This window comes from Sphaerodactylus townsendi, linkage group LG04 (genome assembly GCF_021028975.2).
Source record: "Sphaerodactylus townsendi isolate TG3544 linkage group LG04, MPM_Stown_v2.3, whole genome shotgun sequence".
Taxonomy (NCBI): domain Eukaryota; kingdom Metazoa; phylum Chordata; class Lepidosauria; order Squamata; family Sphaerodactylidae; genus Sphaerodactylus; species Sphaerodactylus townsendi.
In genome coordinates this window covers 149,890,354-149,910,871 of record NC_059428.1, presented here as the reverse complement: position 1 = coordinate 149,910,871, position 20,518 = coordinate 149,890,354, and the positions used below count along the sequence as shown (strand labels likewise).

At 51.8% G+C, this 20,518-nt stretch overlaps 2 protein-coding genes across 8 annotated transcripts in view; one reads left to right on the top strand and one right to left on the bottom strand.

The window, feature by feature from the left end:
- Positions 1 to 14,069, top strand: part of TSC2 (TSC complex subunit 2) — a 52,381-nt gene extending 38,312 nt beyond the window's left edge. For all 7 annotated transcript variants that reach the window (XM_048494874.1, XM_048494868.1, XM_048494873.1 and 4 more), the window contains 10 exons: positions 6,523 to 6,683; positions 7,736 to 8,238; positions 8,938 to 9,013; positions 9,181 to 9,267; positions 9,470 to 9,656; positions 10,265 to 10,404; positions 10,540 to 10,618; positions 10,958 to 11,049; positions 11,413 to 11,511; positions 12,552 to 14,069. In XM_048494874.1, coding sequence (XP_048350831.1) covers positions 6,523 to 6,683; positions 7,736 to 8,238; positions 8,938 to 9,013; positions 9,181 to 9,267; positions 9,470 to 9,656; positions 10,265 to 10,404; positions 10,540 to 10,618; positions 10,958 to 11,049; positions 11,413 to 11,511; positions 12,552 to 12,716 — 1,589 coding nt within the window. In that variant the 3' untranslated portion in view covers positions 12,717 to 14,069. The remainder of the gene's footprint in view (positions 1 to 6,522; positions 6,684 to 7,735; positions 8,239 to 8,937; positions 9,014 to 9,180; positions 9,268 to 9,469; positions 9,657 to 10,264; positions 10,405 to 10,539; positions 10,619 to 10,957; positions 11,050 to 11,412; positions 11,512 to 12,551) is intronic.
- A 1,301-nt stretch (positions 14,070 to 15,370) lies between these two features.
- PKD1 (polycystin 1, transient receptor potential channel interacting) overlaps positions 15,371 to 20,518 on the bottom strand; it is a 41,312-nt gene continuing 36,164 nt past the window's right edge. The window contains exons 34-35 of the mRNA XM_048492729.1: positions 20,016 to 20,330; positions 15,371 to 19,193 (exon numbers count right to left, since the gene is read on the bottom strand). Of these exons, the coding sequence (XP_048348686.1) occupies positions 18,597 to 19,193; positions 20,016 to 20,330 (912 nt within the window). The 3' untranslated portion in view covers positions 15,371 to 18,596. The remainder of the gene's footprint in view (positions 19,194 to 20,015; positions 20,331 to 20,518) is intronic.

The following is a 20,518-nucleotide window of genomic DNA, read 5'->3' as shown; positions in this document are numbered from 1 at the left end:
ATTCTAGCAAATTTCCTACTGCCAGCCTGCAATTGTCTGAGCCTTTCAAACCTAATTTTTTTTTTTACCTCCACCAATACGAGGTCTGGAATCTTGACTTTTGTTTGTTTGTCGCAGCTGAATTGTAATAGAGCTGCTCAGAACAGAGTCTTTTGCTGACGTGGGCATGGCTGGGACCTAGGTCTTTAGATAATCGACCAAAAATGAAGAACACCCATTGAAGCTACGGCTCTGTGGATTTGCAGAATGTTTTCCTGTAGCCTTAAAAAACCAATGTAACATTCCAGCATGGAACGGTAGCCAGGAATTTGGTCAGGGGCTTGTGACGGGCTAAGCAGCTAAGATGGGGGGTTGCTTTGTAGTGGACCTGTTATTCCATTGCCCGACCCAAAGGTCCACAGCTGAAAGTGGCAAGGGTTGTTGACCTGGTGGGGTGGGGGGTGCCCTCGGCGTGGCTGGTGGGAGACTTCTGGCTTGAACCTCTGAGGAGCCCTGCACGCATGTGGAAATGCTAATCCTGATGGCTGCTTTGGCATCGCAAGCTGGCATTGATCCCCCCATAAGCTGCTTCAGTGATATTTTGCTGCTTTGTTGATTTGATCTTTCTGTGTGCTGAAAAAAAGCAAGCCAGTGGATCTGGGAATCTAGTTTGGGCAAATGTGGGAGTGGGGCGGCGGCGGCGGCGGCGGAATCACCGGCTGCAGCTTCAGCCTTTTTCCCCAGGACAAAAACCTGCCCTTCAAAAATCTGTCCTCCTTCTCTCTTCCCCTTCCGTTCGCCAACGAATGTAGGAAGCTGCTTGTGTTCTGCGTCGCCCCGTGCTGTCCGTTCAGTCTTAAATTTTGCTGTGTTAAATGCAAGATCCTGACGGAGCAACTTTACCTTTAAGCCACATAAATTCTCTCCACAAGTATCAAAAAGGCCCCTCAAAAGGTATATTTTGTCTCCTTATGAATGGATGGCCACCCTGCCTGCCCCGGAACAGGATGAAAATGAAGACAACTTGTACCAACAGGCGGCAATAATGATTTCAGAAAATCAGTTCTCCCACTGGAGTAGCAATTTACTTGTAAGTAACCAAAATAATTTTATAATTTTACAAACAGTAACAAAATGTTTTGGAAAAATTGTTTACATTCTCTCATTGGAGTAATATATCAGGGTCATTCAGGAATCCATCCGGATCCATGGAATGCCCGTCCCTGTTTAATAGAAGGGTACAAGGGAAGTACTGCTGAAGACATTAGAGGCTGTGCTGTATGCTGCTGGGGAGTCACTGTTTTCCTTTGGCTGCGGTTAATTAATTAATTAATCAATTAATCAAATGATTAGATGTAGCTGAGATTAGTTAGTGGGTGGTCTGTAAAATTGTATTAGCTTGCTTTTTGTATTGTATTAGTTAGACAGATAGGATTAGTTAGTTAGTGGCGAGCTGAGTCCCCCTATGGTGGAGAGTTTTGCCGGGGGTTGAGTTAAGAGGGGGACAGTGGGGATGAGGGCGCCTTCTTCGGGGTTGGGGATCCCGGTACTGATGGGACGGGGCAGGTATGACGGTAGGCGGCAGCCATATGAGAGAAGGTGGACGAGAAGGTGGACGTGATTATGCTCACTCACCTTCTGACCTCCGACCTATCCCAAGGGACGAAGGTGGTTGGGTTCAGAGACACCCTGCTTCGTCTTTGGTGTTGATAAATGCCAGGTCCATAAATAATAAGACCGCCATTCTCCGAGACTTTCTCGGGGTCCAACGGCGAATCGGACCTGGCTTGGTGTCACGCGAAACCTGGAGTGCGAGAAAGGTGAGACCGTGCGCCTTTAGGCGCAGGTCGGCGCCACCAGAGTTTCCGATGCCTCCACCGATCGCCAGCCGCAACACAGGGCCGGGGGGGTGGCGTGGCTTTGTTTGTCTGGAGGATTCCATCCCCTTTAGGGCTATCCCTGTCCCTGAGGATCATCATTGGTATGGAGTGGTAATGTCGGCCTGGAGTGGATTTGGCATGGGAGAAGCGTTGGCTGCTTCTCCTTGGTGTACCCGATGCGCCCTAAGCCCAGGAGACAGCCTGTCAGCGGCACTACTGGAGGTGGTGGCAGACTGGGCGTTAAGTGATACCCCAGACTTCTTGTTTTGGGGATTTCAGCGTCCATGTCGACGGCATATCATCTTGTATGGTGGTCGCTGACCTGAATTGGTCATCCATGGCGACGCTGGGCTTCTCCTTGGTAAATTCTGGCCCCACTCATGAGGCCAGTCACACACTTGATTTGATCTTTGGGTCAGGTGTCAACGTGGTCATCTCCTCTATTGATAGAGTGCCACGGTCTGACCACTATGACCTGAAGGCTCGGATGAGCGTGCCACAACACCCCTGTCTAGGCGACGAAGCCCGGTTATGCTGCAGCCCACGGAGACTTATGGATCCGGATGGATTCCTGAATGCTCTACGGGACCCTGAACCCACCGGCACCCTCGATGGACTGGTAGTGGACTGGAATGCCCGCCTCTCAAATGCCATCGAGACTATTGCTACCCGACGCCCTCTACGACCCCCATCTCGGCTGGCTCCGTGGTACACTGAGGAGTTGCGCTGTTTGAAACAGGAGCTTAGACTGCTAGAAGCGAAGTCTGGAGGAAGTCTGCGTGAGCGAAAGCTGCGCGAACATCTTATAGGACACTTATGAGAAGGCCTATGAGATGTATGGCGATGAAGGCTTAAGGCCGAAGAGTATTCTTCTCCTCCTCTCTCGCATCTGCTAGCTCTCGTAGCACAATTGTTCTACGTATTATTCGGTCACTTACCTCTCTATCAGAGGGTTCAAAAAATGTTCAATTGGCCATTAGCTGTGAGGCATTTATGAGCTATTTTGCAGATAAAAATTGCGATACCGGCTCCTTGCCAGGACCTTCCTGCCAGCTTGGAGACAATTAGCCGAACTTGGAAGAGCTCCCTTGCCTCTCTTCTGGCCCTTCTTGTTTGGCCAAGTTTTTCCCTGCTCTCCTGAAGCAGCCAAGTCGACAAGAGTCCTAGCTGCTGTTAGGACTCCTGCACTACACCTGTCCTCTGGATCCAAGTGCCCCTCCTGGCTTATACATTTATTAAAAGCGTGCGGGGCGGAGCTACGCACTACCCACCTGTTGACTATTATCAATAGCTCCCTTGAGCAAGGAGTTTTTCCGGGTGGATTGAAGGAGGCAGTGGTCCGCCCACTCTTAAAAAGACCGTCGTTAGATCCTGGTGATCCGGCCAATTACTGCCCTGTCTCGAATCTTTCATTTCTGGGAAGGTGAATTGAAGAGAGTGGTGTTAAGAGCAGCTTCAGGAGTTTTCTGGAGGGCGCTTGTCGGCTTTTGATCCCTTCCAGTCTGGCTTCGTGCGCTGGGCATGGAGGACGGAGACTGTTCCCCGCCGCTGTCACAGATACTTTCTCCGTATGCAGCTTCGACCCGGAGGCGGATCAGGCGCTGCTGGTATTATTGGATCTTACCACAGCGTTTGATATGGTCGATCCACTTCACCTTTGACCCACCGCCTGGCCGCTTCCGAGGTGCAGGGTACTGTCCTTCAATGGATTGCCTCGTTTTCTCCGGGACGGGGGGGTCAGCAAGTGTGGTGTGGGGACTCAAGCTTCCTCTCTCCAGAAGGGCAACACCCGCTTCATTGGCGGTGTGCCTCAGGGAGCGCTTATTGTCCCTGCTGTTATTCAACATCTATATGCGACCCCTTGCTCAGCTGGTAATGCAGAGCTTTGGGCTGGTATGTCATCAATATGCTGATGATACCCAGCCTCATTCTGTCGATGGAGGGGGGAGCGGCCACCGCTTCCCTGCTGACTCTACAGCACTGTTTGGAAGGCGGTTGCTGGTTGAGATTTGACACAGAGCAGGTTAAAACTGAATCCAAAGCAAATATGGAGAGTCCTCTGGCTAGGCCGGGGGGGGGACGGGGAGTTTCATGCGCCCGGTGTGGGAGGGGGTCTCATTGGCACCGCCGACCCCCCTCAGTTCGCAGCCCTGGGGGGGTCCACTCTGGATTCATCTCTTTCGATGGAGACCCAGGTGGCCCAAAGTAACCCGGGTTGCCTTTTTTTTCCATGCTTTGGCTTGAGGCCCGGCGGCTGGCCCTTCCTTCCTCTCCCCAGGCCCGGATCTAGCCACGGGTGATCCAAGTGCAACGGTCACCTCCAGAATAGACTATTGCAACTTAAGCTCTCGCATGAGCCTGCCCTTGAGGTTGATTCGGAAATTGAAACTGGTCCATCATGCGGCGGCTCGTCTGCTCACGAGAGGTACCATCAGAGACCATATCATGCCCGTGTTGCGCCGCTTGCACTGGCTCCCAGTTGAGTTCCGAATCGTCTTCAAGGTATTGGTGTACCTCGTCTTTAAGGTATTGGTGTAAGGCCTTTAAGGCCTTACGCGGTCTGGGACCTTCATACCTAAGAGACCTTCTGGCCCCATATGTCCCACGTCGGTCTCTGCGTTCGGCAGAGGCCAACTTGCTGGAGATTCCCGCCCCCTCCATGATGCGGCTGACCTCTACCAGGGCCAGGGCTTTCACGGCCCTGGCCCCTGCCTGGTGGAATGCTCTCCCTCCAGCTGTCCGGGCCCTGAGGGACCTAAATGAGTTCCGCAGGGCCTGTAAGACTGAGCTATTCCGCCGGGCCTTTGGGGAGGCCGGCTGCTGATTATGCCCGTTAACAGCTTGGACCCGCTGTTCCCCCTCTCAGAGGAGTTTAAATGGTCATACGCCATCTGTATTTTAAATGGTTAAGAACTTAAGCGCTGCATTTTAATATTTAATATTTAATATTGTATTTTATCCTTCCACTTGTTTGTATTAATGTTGTAAACCGCCCTGAGCCCCTCGGGGGAGGGCGGTATATAAGTGGAACAAACAAACAAACAAATAAATATATAATTGCAGAGCGTTGTCCTCCCTGATTGTAACCATTATTGTACTTTGAAAAACCCTGACCTGCCTTTAACAGCCGTGAAGCTTAACGAGGCCAGTTAGTTAATTATCTAGAATCTGGCTAGCTGTTATATTTATATTTAGATTACATTGCCGTGCCGTTCTGACATGTGTTTATATGTATTACTCCAATGGGAGAATGTAAACAATTTTTCCAAAACATTTTGTTACTGTTTGTAAAATTATAAAATTATTTTGGTTACTTACAAGTAAATTGCTACTCCAGTGGGAGAACTGATTTTTTGAAATCATTATTGCAGCCTGTTGGTACAAGTTTTCTTCATTTTCACCTTGGTGTGTACCTTCCCCTTTTGCATAGCATGGAGGCATGCCCCAGAACAGGAAGCAGCTGTATCTTGACACTTGGCTGGTGCTAAGCTGATGGGCTATTTGGTCCTTGAGCCCTGTTGCTTCCGTCTGGCGTGGAGTGGTGCAGACATGTTAAATGAAATAAGTTTTTGTTTGGGTTAAGTGCTGTCAAGTCCTTTCCGACTCAATGGCGACCATATTAATTAATGACCTCCAAAATAGCCTATCATTAACAGCTGTTCTCGGGTCTTGCAAACTGAAGGAGTTTTAGCCCTAACCAAACTTTCACGAAACACAGCTACCTCACTATTTAAAGCTTTTAAACAGACCTAAGCATTGCAGATCTCTTTTTTTGCATACACGTGCTGATGAGTTTTTGAAAGACAAAAGGTTGATTTTAGGAGGCATCTTAATTATTGGGGAAGCCTGCTGCCTCCGTTTTCGGGAAAACGTGCTGCTTTCGGCATTTCTGGGAATTCTGACTTTCTTTCTGGCCTCCCTCTGCCTGGCTAATCGTGTGTTGATTTTTTTCCCCTCCCTGGGTGAAGTGTGAGGGTCTGTTTTTTGAGAGGTTTGGGAGAGGAGGTGTAACTACTGGGGTCTCATGGGAAACCCTCTCTCCCCCCCCCCCCCCACCAAAATAAGTGTTTGTGTGCTGTGGTCATCTTTGGGCCTCTAAAGATGGTGCTGCAGCCGTGGGCAGCTCAGCACCCAGGACCCATTCTTGGTGTGTGTCCTCTCCCCCTTGGCCCTCACTGCTCTTATCGGCCCAGCACCTCTGCTGGTCTCCTCATTTGTAGAAATGTAGAGGGAAGGGGCTCCTTGGCAGTCTGCATGACCAGCCCTTCATTTCTTCATTTCTGTGTCAATAACTTTAAAGATTATTTCTCCCCCCCCCCCCCACCCCCAGAACAGGAAGCAGCTGCACACACGCCAGCTTAAACATAATTCTGTGTGCTCCTGTTTGCAAAACACCTCATGCTGCCTTACATCTCTCCCGATGCCATTTCCTTAGATGTTTATGGGCCTCAGGCCTGGGCCTGGGCTCCAAGTGACGCAGAAGAGAAGCATCCTTGATGCTGAGGGGAAAAAGGGGATCTGCAAAAGCTCTTCCACCAGCATTCGCTGCCGGCTCAAATCCCTCGTCTGGGAAAGGCTGGGACAGTGAGAGGCTGACAACCTCCCCAGGACTCCTGTCCTCTCCCTCTCCAGTCGTCACCGTTCTGTTTGTGTCTGTTGGCAGAGTCGTCCATCGTCCCGGAAGAAGGGAGCCCGCCGGCAGCAGACTTGAAAGAAGGGGAGTTCCCGTCAGAATCTCAAGAGATCGAGGACTTCGAACCCGTGTGTCTGGATCACGTTGTGGGCCAAGAGAAGTCCGGCAAAGCCCCTGGGATGTACAGCAGGGTAAGGGGATTGTCATCTGGGCCCTTCTTGCTTTGGCCGTTCTGACCTCGGTGGGAAGGACTCTCATAGTGAGTGGTGCCATGTATTGGGGAGGGGCTACCTGGGACACTTTGAAGAAGAAGAGTTTGGATTTATACCCCACCTTTCTCTCTTGTAAAGAGACTCAAGGTGGCTTACAAGCTCCTTTCCCTTCCTCTCCCCATAACAGACACCTTCTGAGGCAGGTGGGGCTGATAGAATTCTTGAGAGAACTGTGACTAGCCCAAGGTCACCCAACAGGAATGCAGGAGTGTGGAAACACATGTGGTTCACCAAATAAGCTTCTGCCACTCAGGTCGCAGAGCAGGGAATCAAACCTGGTTCTCCAGATTAGAATCCACCTGCTCTTAACCACTGGCTTTTTGGACTCCAGCCCAACCTGGGACCAGTGCCTCCTTGTGGGGTGGGGTGTGATCTGGCCAGGCACATCTAAACAATGAAACCAAACAAATGCCGCCTGGCACAGTTTGAGCGCAATGTTTTGAACCAGTGCTCCAGCCTGTTCCTAGCTCGAAATTCTAAACAGAGCAAGCCGGCTTTCCCACCTCTTCTCCCCGGTCCGAAAATTCAGCGAGTCTCTTCTTTCATTGTCGAAGGGCCCAGCCAAGCAGCTCAAGTTTCCTAGGTGGCGTTCTGATAGTCCTGGTTCTCCCAGCCCCTGTCTGGGGCGGGTGGGAGGGGCTTCTGCTTCCCCCCAACTCCTGATCTGCTTAACCGAAATGGCAGTCTGAAACAGAACTCTGTGGAGCTGGGTTAGAGGTGGGCAACTTGAGGGCCTCTCTGAGGCCTCCTTCCCAGCTGCCAAACCTTTCTGGTTTCACCTGCAGCAGCCTTTGGGCTGTTTGGGAGATTATAACGGAGGGGAAGCCATTGGCTGCCCAAGAGGGATGCTGTCCTCCCTGCCCCGGAGACTCAATAGTCAAGCTGCCTTGCTGGAAAGGGTCATGAAGGTAGCCAGCAGGGAAGAGTCATCCTCTGAGACTGTGGCTTCCCTTCTGCCCTGTCCCCCACAGTCCTCCTCCACATCTAGTCAAGAGGAGAAAGCTCTGAAGCCAGAAGACCTGGAGTCCGTCGGCATCCCCATCGAGAGGGCCGGGAACCTGGAAGACAGCCGGGCTCTGAAGGCTCTCTGCTTCCAGCCCTCCCAGCCGCTCAGCAAGTCCAGCTCCTCCCCAGAGCTCCAGACCCTCCAGGAAGTCCTCAAAAGCAGCAACGGCGAAGAAGCAGCTGGCAAGCTGAGCAGTGAAGGGAAGTCCAAGTCCCAGTCGGGCAGCCTGGAAGGGGAGGCGGCAGGCAGCTGGCTGGGGAGAGGGGAGGAGGACAGGAGCCCAGTGGCCGCACGGCTGGACAACGGGGGCCCTGCCTCTTCTCCCCGCTCTCCGAGCGGCCACCGCCCTCGAGGGTACACCATCTCTGACTCGGCACCCTCCAGGAGGGGCAAGAAGATGGAGAAGGACCCCTTCAAAGGCAGGGCCGCAGCCTCCAATGCAGAGAAGGTTCCAGGTATCAACCCCAGGTGAGCAGTGCGGACAGGAGGGCGACGTCAGATGGGGGCGCTGTTGAGCCAGACCTGTTGCTTCCAGGTTGTACATCTAGCATATGTTGGAAACCACATGGGCCTTGTTTTAAGAGGGTGTTAGTCTGCATCTCATGTTTAAAATATTTTTGTGCTGTTTATAATGTAAAGTACTAACCTGAGCCCAGCTTTAGTGAGGAAGTGCAGGATAAAAATTGAAGGAAGGAAGGAAGGAAGGAAGGAAGGAAGGAAGGAAGGAAGGAAGGAAGGAAGGAAGGAAGGAAGGAAGGAAGGAAGGAAGGAAGGAAGGAAGGTTTTTTGTTTGTTTGTTTGTTTGAGGCCAGTAGCAGCTCAGAGACCAACAAGAGTCCCAGGGTATGAGCTTTCGAGACTTCTCCAAGAATTCACAATACTGAGGGAGAGAAATATTGCTTCAGTGTTTCTCATCCTGGGATTCAGAATTGCCCAGGCAGGCTGGCCAGCTGATTTTTTGTTGTTGTCAGATGTTTGCCCTGCTCTCCGAAAAGCTCACAGCCATTGTAACACAAAGAGAGAATCCCCAGTTCCTGTCCAAAGAGCAACTTCTCGATGCTGTACAGTGAGAATCTGCTCAGCGTCTGTGCCCTGCACTCCTTCTGGCAGCGGCTGGGAAAACGGGAATCCTCCGCTCTCTGACAGTGCTTAATCTTCTGTCCCCAGCTTTGTGTTCCTGCAGCTGTATCACTCCCCTTTCTTTGGCGATGGATCCAACAAGCCCCTCTTGTTACCCAACGAGGTAGGCTCAGTGTCTCATTTACACATTAAAGACATGAGAGGCAGGATAACTAGATGCCTGCGCATCTGGCCAGTGGTGCGGAGAATCAGTGGCGGTGGCCTCTGTGGTCTTGCTAAGAACCTCGTGAAAGCAGGCTTCAAGCATTCTGATTTTGTTTGCGCCCTTAGACCTTTGAGAGGTCAGTGCAGCTCCTGGACCAGATTCCACCGTACGACACCCACAAGATCGCAGTGCTGTATGTTGGAGAAGGCCAGGTAAGGGAGGCATGTCGCTAAAAACAACCCCTACGAGGGCAAAATGGACTCGAGACACAGTTTCCTGTTGTTTTTAGGATTGTGGGTCTAAGGGCATTCAATTTCCTGCACCACAGCCTGAGGCAGCTCCGCTGAAGCGTGCCCTGCAGCCTCGGTTCTGCCCCCAGGCCTGCTGGTCCCCAGCCGCTGTTTTTCTCCACAGAGCAACCAGGAGCTGGCCATCCTGTCCAACGAGCACGGCTCCTACCGCTACACAGAGTTCCTGACGGGCCTGGGCAAGCTGATCGAGCTGAAGGACTGCCAGCCGGACAAGATCTACCTTGGTGGCCTGGACGTGTGTGGGGAGGACGGGCAGTTCACTTACTGCTGGCACGACGATATCATGCAAGGTATGGCCTGAGGCCTCCCTGCTCTGCTCTTTCCCCTTCCCTGATCTCTTTTGGGACCAGAGTCCACAAAAGACCCCCTGAAATGAAACTCCATCTGAGCCGCCTTTAGAGCATTCCACTGATCATCCAAATTCTGTATGATGTGACTGAGGAAATGCTAACTGATCTAAGCATGCCGGTTTTGGGACATGTCTCTTGTTATCGTAGGTCCTTCCTTTGTCGTCAGTTAACTGTTTTGTTTATGTTCTATATAAGTATGTAGCTCTGGTTTGGATAGTCCAGGTCTCATCAGATGTCAGAAATTAAGCCGAGTCAGCCCTGGATAATACTTAGATGGGAGACCACTGAAGAAGTTTAGGGCCACTCTGCAGAGGCAGGCAATGGCAATAGCAAACCATCTCTGAATATCTTTTGCCTTGAAAGCCCTACGGAATTGTCACAAATTAGCTGCAACCTGAAAGGACCGTCTGCCACATAATCGTGTTATTTGTGTATTTATATTTATTTCTTCATTAAATTTATGTTATCGTTATGTGTAAATGCGGCCCTTAAGTAAATGTCATTTTAAAAGAAAATTTCCAAGCTCTGGTTGTCACTTGGTGTTCCAGCCATTTTCCACATTGCCACTCTGATGCCCACCAAAGACCTGGACAAATATCGCTGCGACAAGAAGCGGCACCTGGGGAACGACTTTGTCTCCATCATCTACAACGACTCGGGGGAAGACTTCAAGCTGGGAACCATCAAGGTGAGAGAGCACTGTGAGCTTTAGTGGCCCCTGGTGCCAGATGGTTAGGCCAGGATGCACATTCCTGAGTAAGTGTCTGAGTCAGAATTTCCTGGCCTGGCCTCTCTTCTGACCCACCCGTGTTCTTCCCTCTAGGGCCAGTTCAACTTTGTACACGTGGTTATCAAGCCGCTGGACTACAACTGTAACCTGATCACACTGCAGTGCCGGAAAGGTACCTGCCCTTGTTTTATCCAGAACAGCATTGTCTGTATGGCCCCTTCAGACTGTGAGGGCGACATCCTCAGCTCCATTCTCTAGGGGGCAGGTTCTCTCCTAGAAAAGCCTCGGGGGAGGCCGGGCCAGGAGGCAGTCCTCTCAGGTCGCTTTTTCTCCTGCCTCCCTGGCCACAGGTTGTGGTTCTTTCTGCCTGGCCTGCTCTTCTGCTTAAGCCAATTGGCAACAATGGCTCTTTTGGGCGGGAAGAAAGGCAAAGTGCAAACTTAAAGCAACCTGCCAGTGGGTTGTCTTGTCCAAAGGAAGGATGCTGACCATTTCTCTCCCCCGTGTGCAGACATGGAAGGGCTTGTGGACACCAGCGTGGCCAAGATCGTGTCAGACAAGAACCTCTCGTTCGTGGCCCGCCAGATGGCCCTGCATGCCAATGTGAGTGCCAGTTCCAAGGGTGGGACAGCAGAGCACGCGCACAGCTCAGCCACGGATTGGCCGCTCGACAGGGAGCCTCGACCAATCCCCACTCCCCTTTGTGATGCATGTCATTCCAAACAATGGGGTTGGATTCCACAGACTGTTCCTCTTAGGGCAGCGCTTTCCTCCAACTAGTGTCACTAGTGGAACAGATTCCAGTGTCTGTGGACACACCCAATCCCAAGACCCCCCCAAGGGGTGGCTCGAGAGGGGACCAAACCATGCGATCCTGTTACAAGCCAACTGGGCCAGTTTTCACTGGCCAGTCAGCGGAAGCTGGGCAGAGCAGCCCTGACCCGTCCCTTTCTCCTTTTCGCCCAGATGGCGTCTCAAGTCCATCACAGCCGCTCCAACCCCACAGACACGTACCCGTCCAAGTGGATCGCCCGTCTGCGCCACATCAAGAGGCTTCGACACAGAGTAAGCCTGGGTCTCGTCCTCTCGCTCCTGCCCGGTCCTGGAGGGTGTTGTGTGCACGTGATTTTGTTAATTCCTTATACCCCAAAATCCAAAGCACGCCTTCAAGGGGACTGGGGGACAAGAGGCGCCTTTGGAGGACCCCAACTGAGATGTCTGAATCCCAAGTCTCAAAAACATGGCTTTCTTATCCCTGCGCCTCGTCCCTTGTGCCATCGCAGAACTTGGTGTGGTCAAGCATGGGGTGAGAGGGGGAGGGTGCCTGTCATCTCTCTGGGGAAACCCTGTGATCTTCCCTGCCTGCAGGCTGGCCTCATTCACTTGCACTCCCCAGCAGTCCTGGCTGAAGTGCTGCAGGATTGGCCTGCAGATCTCTGTTCCACCCAGACAGTGCTTCTGTTCCCCTTGAGAGCTAGCGTGGCGTAGTGGTTAAGAGCAGGTGCACTCTAATCTGGAGAACCGGGCTTGATTCCCCGCTCTGCCACTCAAGCTTATCTGGTGAACTAGATTAGCTTGCGCACTCCAACACATGCAAGCTGGGTGACCTTGGGCTAATCACAGTTCTTTGGAGCTCTCTCAGCCCCACCTGCCTCACAGGGTGTCTGTTGTGGGGAGAGGAGGGGAAAGGAGTTTGTAAGTCACCTTGGCCCTTTCCCCACTTACCATTTGCTGCGCGCTACTCTCCCCAAATAGCGCGGGGTCCAGCGGCACTCCCCACAAGTCTGGGCGGCCACAATGCAGCCGCCCCGACTCTGCTGCTCTCGCGTCCCCTCAGCGTCATTTCTGGCGCTGAAAAAACGGCACCTTCAACACGACCCCGCGCCAGGAATGACTCGCGCTGAGAGTAGAGCGCCGCAAACGGTAAGTGGGGAAAGGCCCCTTGAGTCTCTTTACAGGATAGAAAGGGGGATATAAATCCAAACTCTTCTTCTTCTTGGGCAAACACACCCTGTCCCCAGCACGGGAGTGATAATGTTGGCCCTACCTTGCAGGGCTGTTGGGAAACCGGCTGAGAGCTTGAAAAGTATTTGTCACCTTTCTAGATCCGAGAAGAAACCCAGTACCAAACGTCCGGCTTCCCCACCATCCACCCTCCTGTGCCCACCAAAGTTTCTGCCCACGCTGCCCAGGACTCCATGCCCTCCTACGAGACGGGGCAAAGGAAACGGCTCATCTCCTCGGTGGACGACTTCACGGAATTTGTGTGAGGTCAGATCTGCCCCTTCTCTGTCCTCTCTGTTTGTATATCTACCCAAGTGGGCCTGCGCGGTATGGAATCCTTTTTTTTTCTCCTTCGGGCTGGTGACCGTGGGGTTGCTGCAAAGAGAAGATTCTGTTTTTGGCAACAAAAAACCCCCCAAACACACACCTTCCCTTCCGCAACGGCAGCCTGACCTCTCCTTGCGTTGCAACCCTTGACTGCCAACAAGTTTTGATTTGCTGTCTGTTGTTTGGAAGACCGCTGCCTCGTCACCGTGTGCCGTCAGTATTCTCCGGAGAGGGGGAAGTTGTTGCCATTCCTTTCATCTTTGGTTGTCCTAAACTTTTTGGGATAAGCCTCACTTGTAAATAGAAGTGGAACTGTATGGAAACAAGGAAGGTGTTTTCTTCACCCTGAATGGGGGACTCAGTGAACTCCAAAGGACTCTGCGAAGTTTCTGTAGGCCATCTACTTGATGGGGGGCAGGGGGTCTCCAGACACATATGTTTGGTTTGCCTTCTGCGAAAGGAGGTCAGCAACTGGCGAACGGGTGGGTTGGGGGATGGCATTTGGATCTGCAAGCCCCCCTGTTGAGACATTTGCCCTCTGAGGCTCCCAGAGCTTATGAAAGTTGATTGACACCCACCCACACACACACCCATGCAAAGAGACATTGGGCCCTATCCATAAGATTTTGCTTGTCCTACCAACAGGTAAGCGAAGAGAACATGGCAAAGAGTTGCGGGAGAGCACATCCACCCCCTTTTCCTTTCGTTCTTAGCCTTTGCTTGGCAAAGAGAAGCGGGATACTCAGCGTGTCCAATCAATGCTCGGCTTGCCCACGCAGCCCAGACAGGTCTTGACGGAACAGGAGCATCATCACTGGCTGCAGGGCAGAGTCATTTTGGAGTGGCTGCATCCCCTGTGCACCTGGCAAGGCTGCATCTTCTTTCTGATTTGGATGAATGACAGAGCAGTTGGTGCCTAGCCATACGGCATGTGTGTGTGTGTGTGTGGGGGGGGGGGTGTATCACTGCAATCTCTGGCCTTCTCTTTGCCTGTTTGCTGAAATCTGAATTGCGCTGGGTGTCATCCATCGACCACCAGCCCTCTTTTCCATGGGGCTTGGGGTGGTGGGGAGTGAATGTTGCCATAGCAGACCCTTGGGGCAGGGTGAGGTTTCCCCTCGTGGCTGGAAAAGCCGCTCCTCAGAGGGGAAGCAGCAGTCCTCTTCTATGGGTCAAGGTGTCCTTCCGGTCCGTTATGTCTGTGTTGTTTGGCAAATGTTGTTCAAAAAGCGTGCAATGGAATAAAGCATTTGTATGCCTTCCTGGCTTCTGGTTGACCGAAGGCTGCTTCAGAGCGCCTTCTGCGTGTGGTTTTGTAGGGGAATCAAGGCGAGCCGCCAGGTAAGTGCGGCTCGGCGGAGAAAGGTAGGTCTCTTCTGTGGCTCGGGTCTGGAATATGCTCTGTGCAAAGGGCACCTGCCCCATTCCTCTCTGTGCAGCGTTAGGTATATATTTTAAAAAAGCTTCTGCTGTTCATAATATACTTGGCTGCTGCTCCTCTTCAAGAAAGGGTTTGTGTCGCTCATGGGTTTTCTGGGGTGGGCTAAGAGGCGGAGATGTCCTGCGAGAGTAGAGGTAATCCTTTGCCCATTGGGTGGGATGAAACATTCTTGACCCGAGTAGGATGGGAATGTTTGTAGGAGGAAAGCCTGAAAATGATTCTGTAGCACATGCACTTAGACAGACAGACACACACACACACACACAAACACACACACCCCTCCCTCCAGAGGATGGCTTGATTTTCTTCTCTGCTGTGGTTGGAACTGTAGCTGTCCCTGTGTTACCAGGCAAGCCAGTCATCTCGCCCCCTTCCCAACTAGAGAACCAGTGTGGTGTAGTGGTTAAGAGCAGGTGGATTCCAATCTGGAGAACCAGGTTTGACCCCCCCACTCCTCCACCTGAGTGAACCAATCTGGTGAACCGGATGTGTTTCTGCACTCTTGCATTCCTGCTGGGTGACCTTGGGCTAGTCCAGGGGTCTGCAACCTGCGGCTCTCCAGATGTTCATGGACTACAATTCCCATCAGCCCCAGCCAGCATGGCCAATTGGCTGATGGGATTTGTAGTCCACGAACATTTGGAGAGCCGCAGGTTGCAGACCCCTGGGCTAGTTGCAGTTCTCTCTGAACTCTCTCAGCCCCACCTACCTCACAAGGTGTCTGTTGTGGGGAGAGGAAGGGAAAGGAGCTTGGAGGCCGCCTTGAGTCTCCTTACAGGAGAGAAAGGCGGTTTATAAATCCAAACTCTTCTTTTTCTTATGAAGAAATTCAGCAAGGGCCAGAATTTGGTTTTGGCCACTAGATAGGCTTGGGGGATTCAGTGGCCCCCTTCTGGTGGTTTGGAACTTAGCTGTTGGCTGTGGGAGGGGGGGATCGGAGGCCTTGTGCAAATGTGTACCAAGCTGGCGCCAGTTCCAGGACTGGTCTTTGCAGCCAGACTACCAAGGAAGTGTTGGGACAATGCAGTAACAGGTGTCGAGGAGCAAGGATTTTGAAACCCCAGGGACGGGTGACCCACACAAACCCTCCTCTGAGTTTGCCTTAGCCCAACCCCGAAGCCGTGCACTGATTCTAAACAAAACACACATTTATTTAGCCGTCAATTTTCTTTATTTGACTTTGTCATTTTCTTTTAAAGGAAACATTCCCCACCATTACAGAAGAACAGGTTATTTTGTTTGCAGATGTTTAACATTAAGCTCATGGAGTTCTGCCACTGCTAGAGGGAGAAATTACTAAGCCAGCCCCCGCTCCCAATAAAGCTGGGGTGGGGGCTGAGACACCAGGGTTGTGTAAAGCAGCACAAATCTTCGGGCCTCCGTGGTGGGACTTCCAGAAATAATAAATAAGACCGCATCCAGCCATGGGGGAGGACCAAGCTCCACGCTCAAGAGCCACTGTCCTGAGCGGCCCGGCCTCCTTTGCGTCATCCCTTGCTCTGCTCCTTTCAGACAAAGTGCCCAGCAGACACAAACACACCACTTTTGCTACCCACACACCTCATGGGCAGAGGCACCTGCTTCCCTGATGCGACTGTGCTAACCCTTATAAATCCCACTGTTCAAAAAAAGGGGGGGGGGGAACCCAAAGCAAAACCCAACTGAGAACTCTCAATTTTGCAGAAAAGCCAAGTGCAAAAAACCGTTTATCTCGTTCAAGTCAAGACCTCTTGCTGGGTCACCGGTTGCCTGTGTGGTGTTGGATGCGTTCCCTGCATAGAATCTGAAGTCCAACCTAGTTGCGTTAGCTGAGTCCCGCTCTGGTCCAGAATCTGAACCCCTGTTCTTTTCCCTTCTGTGCTATAAGATATGGAGAAGTGCAGCCCGAGCCAGCTTCCTATTTGCGCTCTTCTCTGCTGCCACGGCACGGTCACCCCCACAAATAACAACCTGTCAATTACTGTTTGGCACCTCCTTACTCGACACCCTCGACCTCCTCTGATCTCCCGTCAACATTTCCTGGTCCCATCAGAGCAGGAAGCAAAAGCCCCTTTCTCTTGTTTTGTACCTGATGATAAAGCAGCTTCGAATAGTATATATAAAAAAGTCTTTGTTTAAAAATAGCACCCTTATAAATAATGGAACGTTATAAAAAGACAAATTGAACCACGTTTCCCTTGTCTGGTGGTGGATACAGATGGCATTTTTAAAAACAAAATCTCTTTTACAAAGAAATCCAGATTTGTGGCTCCAGCCAATAACGATGGACACTCAGCAACCACACGTGGAAACCCAAGCAGATATCCGCAGTCTTTTCTGGCTTAGCCAAGGCCTGGAGAAATTATGGTTAGTGCACTGCAAGGAGATCCCGCCCCCTGCTGCAGATACGGGGGACCAGAATTCCCCCACCCAGTTTCCTTTGGCACAAATCCGTACACCCACACACCCACAATCACTTCAGCAAAGCTTTCACACACCTTTTTCTTTTCTTCTTTTTAAATAAGTCATTTCTATACATGTCAAGCGACAAGTACCAACGCTATAAAAATAAAGCAAATATACAAAAATATACATTATTTTCTTCTTGTAAAAATCCCATATAAATTACTTACAATATACATAAAATTCAACTGGCCAGTGGAATATGCAGACGGGAGGATTATGGGGTAGGAAAGGCACCCCCATAGCAAGAGAGGTGAATAAGGGGTGTTTGGTGGGAGTTACTGAGGGAGTTCTGACCAGCAGCACCTCCCCAGGGAAGGATTCGTTTAAGGGGGAGTGAGTAAAGCCGACTTGGAAAGTAGAAATCTTGCTCCTTAGTGGTGGAGGAGCAATCTTGCTCCTTAGACTCCCAAGCTACACAAGCGCTGCACCTTCAAAGCAAAGAAGACCTGCAGGAGACCGGTGTTATACCAGAAGCCCCGGCTGTGGTCTCCTGGGTTAACCACTCAGAGCTTTAAAGCGGGGCTGGGAGAGGTTTGGGAAGTCTGAGAAAGGGAGTTTTGGCTTTTGAGAACTTTATATCCTGAAACCTTTGCCGGTCTCGTAAGGTGCTACTGGACTCGAATCAAACTGTTCTGTCGACCAGCACGGCCGCCCTCTGAAACTTCCAACGTGGAAGAGTGCTCGGGGCCAGCCAGGGGAAGCGGACGCAGCGAGCCACAGTTCTGTGGTGCCATATTCCAGTGGCCTGTAGGAATTTTATGCTCAACAACACAATACTGCTTCTGTGATATATTATCCTGCTCTTGTTTTAGAAGTTGCATGTGTCACCGTTAGCGAAGGAAAGCGCCGATTAAAGTGCTAGGCAGTACATGCAAATTGTAAACCTAATATATATACACACTCACCCACAAATATATAGAATTATAAAATTATACAACAGCCCTTTGCCTGCCGGTTAGGTTCTGTGGGAGGAGAACAGCGGGTTGGAGGGTTAACCCAGCAAGACCAGCCCTTGGGACCCAGGCCCAACCAGCAAGAACCCCACCCCCACCCCCAAATCAACTCTGGAATAAAGTCCCAAATTTCCAGGCTTTGGCTGCCTTCAGGCACGGTGGATTAACGTTTTGACCTGCACATTAGCCCAATGTTTGGAGTGCTTTCTTTGGGGGGGGGGGGGGGGGGAAGCCTCCATCTGACAGTACATTTAAATTTCTTTTTAAAATTAGCTAAGGTGAAATCCTGGAGGAGGAAGATGCTAGATGGTGCTTTGAAAATTCTGCAGAGCTTTTCCTCCAAAGTGCATCTTCTCTGTGGAATCCACAAAGGCAGCAAGAGAAAGCGGACCTCCCTGGCATCCTGTCTGGGCTCAGCCCGCTGGATCGCTGGAGATCTCTGGGGGTTCTTCAACCCCGTTGTTCATTTTGCCCTTCGAAAGATTTCAAGAAAATAACGTAGCATAAAAATCAGCAACATTTTCTGTTCCTTAAGAAAACGAAAGGACCTGACGTGATCCTTTGTTAATGCGCCGCTAGATCTTTTTGCTGTTGCTCTGATAATTTTTCCTATCGCTGCGTGGAGTTGAACACAGCAGCCCCACAGCCAATCAGTTCTCTCTGGCGTTTTTTCCCCGCAGCTGGTCAGCCGTGCTTTCGCTCTTGTGGGCGCAGCGGTAACACTGAGCTTTCTGGCTTCCAAGCCACAGGAGCCACCTGGTGGGACCCGTCAGGGATCCAAGCAAAAGCCATATTTCTCTCTGTATGTCCCTCAGCGTCAAGCTGATTGGCGACTTGCCCTTCCGGCTGGACCCACCCCACCAAAGGAATAGAGGCGAAATTCCAGAGAGCTACGGTGCCTCTCCCAGCGATTCAGGATTTGCCCGCCTACTGGTTGCGAGCCACACGCAATGTTCTCGTTTTAACCTGGAAGGCTGCTGTTATTTGCCACTGGGGTGGACCCGATTGTTGCCCCGCAGTGATTTCTTCTTCTTCCGGGCTGCTGGCATGAGCGAGGCGTATGTCTTGTGTGGAGACAGCAGTGAGGAGGCCACGCCAATGCCCTGGCCGACTTGGGCAATTTTGTGGGGTACTGAGTGACTCAGTGGACCAGGGGGCAGAACCTGGCAGCTGCTGGGATCCATCTGAGGAGAGACGAATCCCGGATTGGAGGATGTGGGATGGTGCTGGCTTCCCAGTGGCTCTGTTCTCTGTGTGCCCCTCTTCCTCGCCCACCAAACCCACGTTGCCTCCAGCCGGCGCTCAATGTGATAGACCTCTTCAGTGGCCTTGTTCACCCGATCAAACTGCACAAGCAGGATCTCTAGGAGGGAGAGGAGATGCTGGGCATCGCTGTCTCCATCGTCAGAGCTGTCCCGGGCGCTGGGGGCCAGGCTGAGCCCGTCCAGCTGGCTGGAGGAAGTGGAAGCACAGTCGGATATTGCGCTGGGCGTGGGTCCTCGCAGGGAGTGGGAGTCCTGGCTGGAGGAGCGCGAGGGCAGCGGTTCCATCCCTTCGAAGCGCACCTTGTGGCGATACTGCAGAGGACAGAGATATTTGACAGCGTTACAAACCACGAGGGTCACCGTGCAACTCTCTAGTGCAAGAGTGTCAAACTCACGGCCCTCCAGATGTTAATGAACTACAATTCCCACCAGTCCCTCCTAACGTGAGCATTGGGTATACTGGCAAGGGCTGATGGGAATTGTAGTTCATGAACATCTGGATAGCCGAGTCTAGTGGCAGAAATAAACGAGAGACGTCTTAAACGAGGATGTCTTAAAGACCAATATAGTCTTAAACGAGGATGTCTTAAAGACCAATATAGTTTTCTTCTGCTATATAAGCCTTTTAGGTGTCCCAGGTCTCCTAACTTTGCAGAGTTTACATCTATGGTTATGTTCCGGCTGAAAGTTCCAAGTGAGGGAGACGTCCTATCTCGATTCCTCACCTGGCACTGAAATTGAGGAATATCTGACAACAGTTGCCCCGAACGGCACCCCAATGGCCGATATTTTTGGATAGGTGCTGTCTGTCAAGTTCAGGGGTCTGCAACCTGCGGCTCTCCAGATGTTCATGGTCTACGATTCCCATCAATCCCTGCCACCATGGCCAATGGCCATGATGGCAGGGGTTGATGGGAATCGTAGACCATAAACATCTGGAGAGCTGCAGGTTGCAGACCCCTGGTCTAGTTCTACATCTGAGGACAGCGGGCACAGTGGTGTGATTCTAAAGGTCGGTGAATCAGAAGCAGCTGGTAGAAGGTGCTTTTTGCCCCACCTGCTTTGGGCTGGAGAGGATGTCTGCGTCTTCCACTATCCCCCTGATGCCCCCCCCGCCATGTTTCTCGCACTCACCTCCTTGACTTTGCTAATCCCCATCCACATCCTGAGCCTCCGGATGAAGAGTTCGACCATCTCGTAGTCCTGGGACTCAAAGGCCGGCCGGTACATCTCGAAGCGCGTCTCCCGGTAGTGGTGGACGAGGACCGTGGCGAACAGCCGCAGAGCCACCCACAGCTCCAGCACAACGTAGCTGGCGCAGAAAAGGTGAGAGAGCCCGACCGGCTCAGGGAGGCAGAAGCGGAGGTCGATGCTGCTGCGAAGTGCCGTGAAAAGCAGCCGGAGGGAGCTGGAGAAAGTATGGAAGGACTCCGAGCAGGAGGAGAAGAGCTGGGGTGGAGAAAAGAAACGCGGGGAAGCAGACTTTTCACAAGGATCGCAGAAGTGGGGCAGAAACACTTGCGGGATGAGAAACAGTCGTTTGAAACCACCAGCTCCCCTGCCCAAAATTGTGTTGAGAACCCTTTTAATTTCCTTCCTCCCAACAACACTAGGCCTCCTCCCCCCCTCCCCCCCGC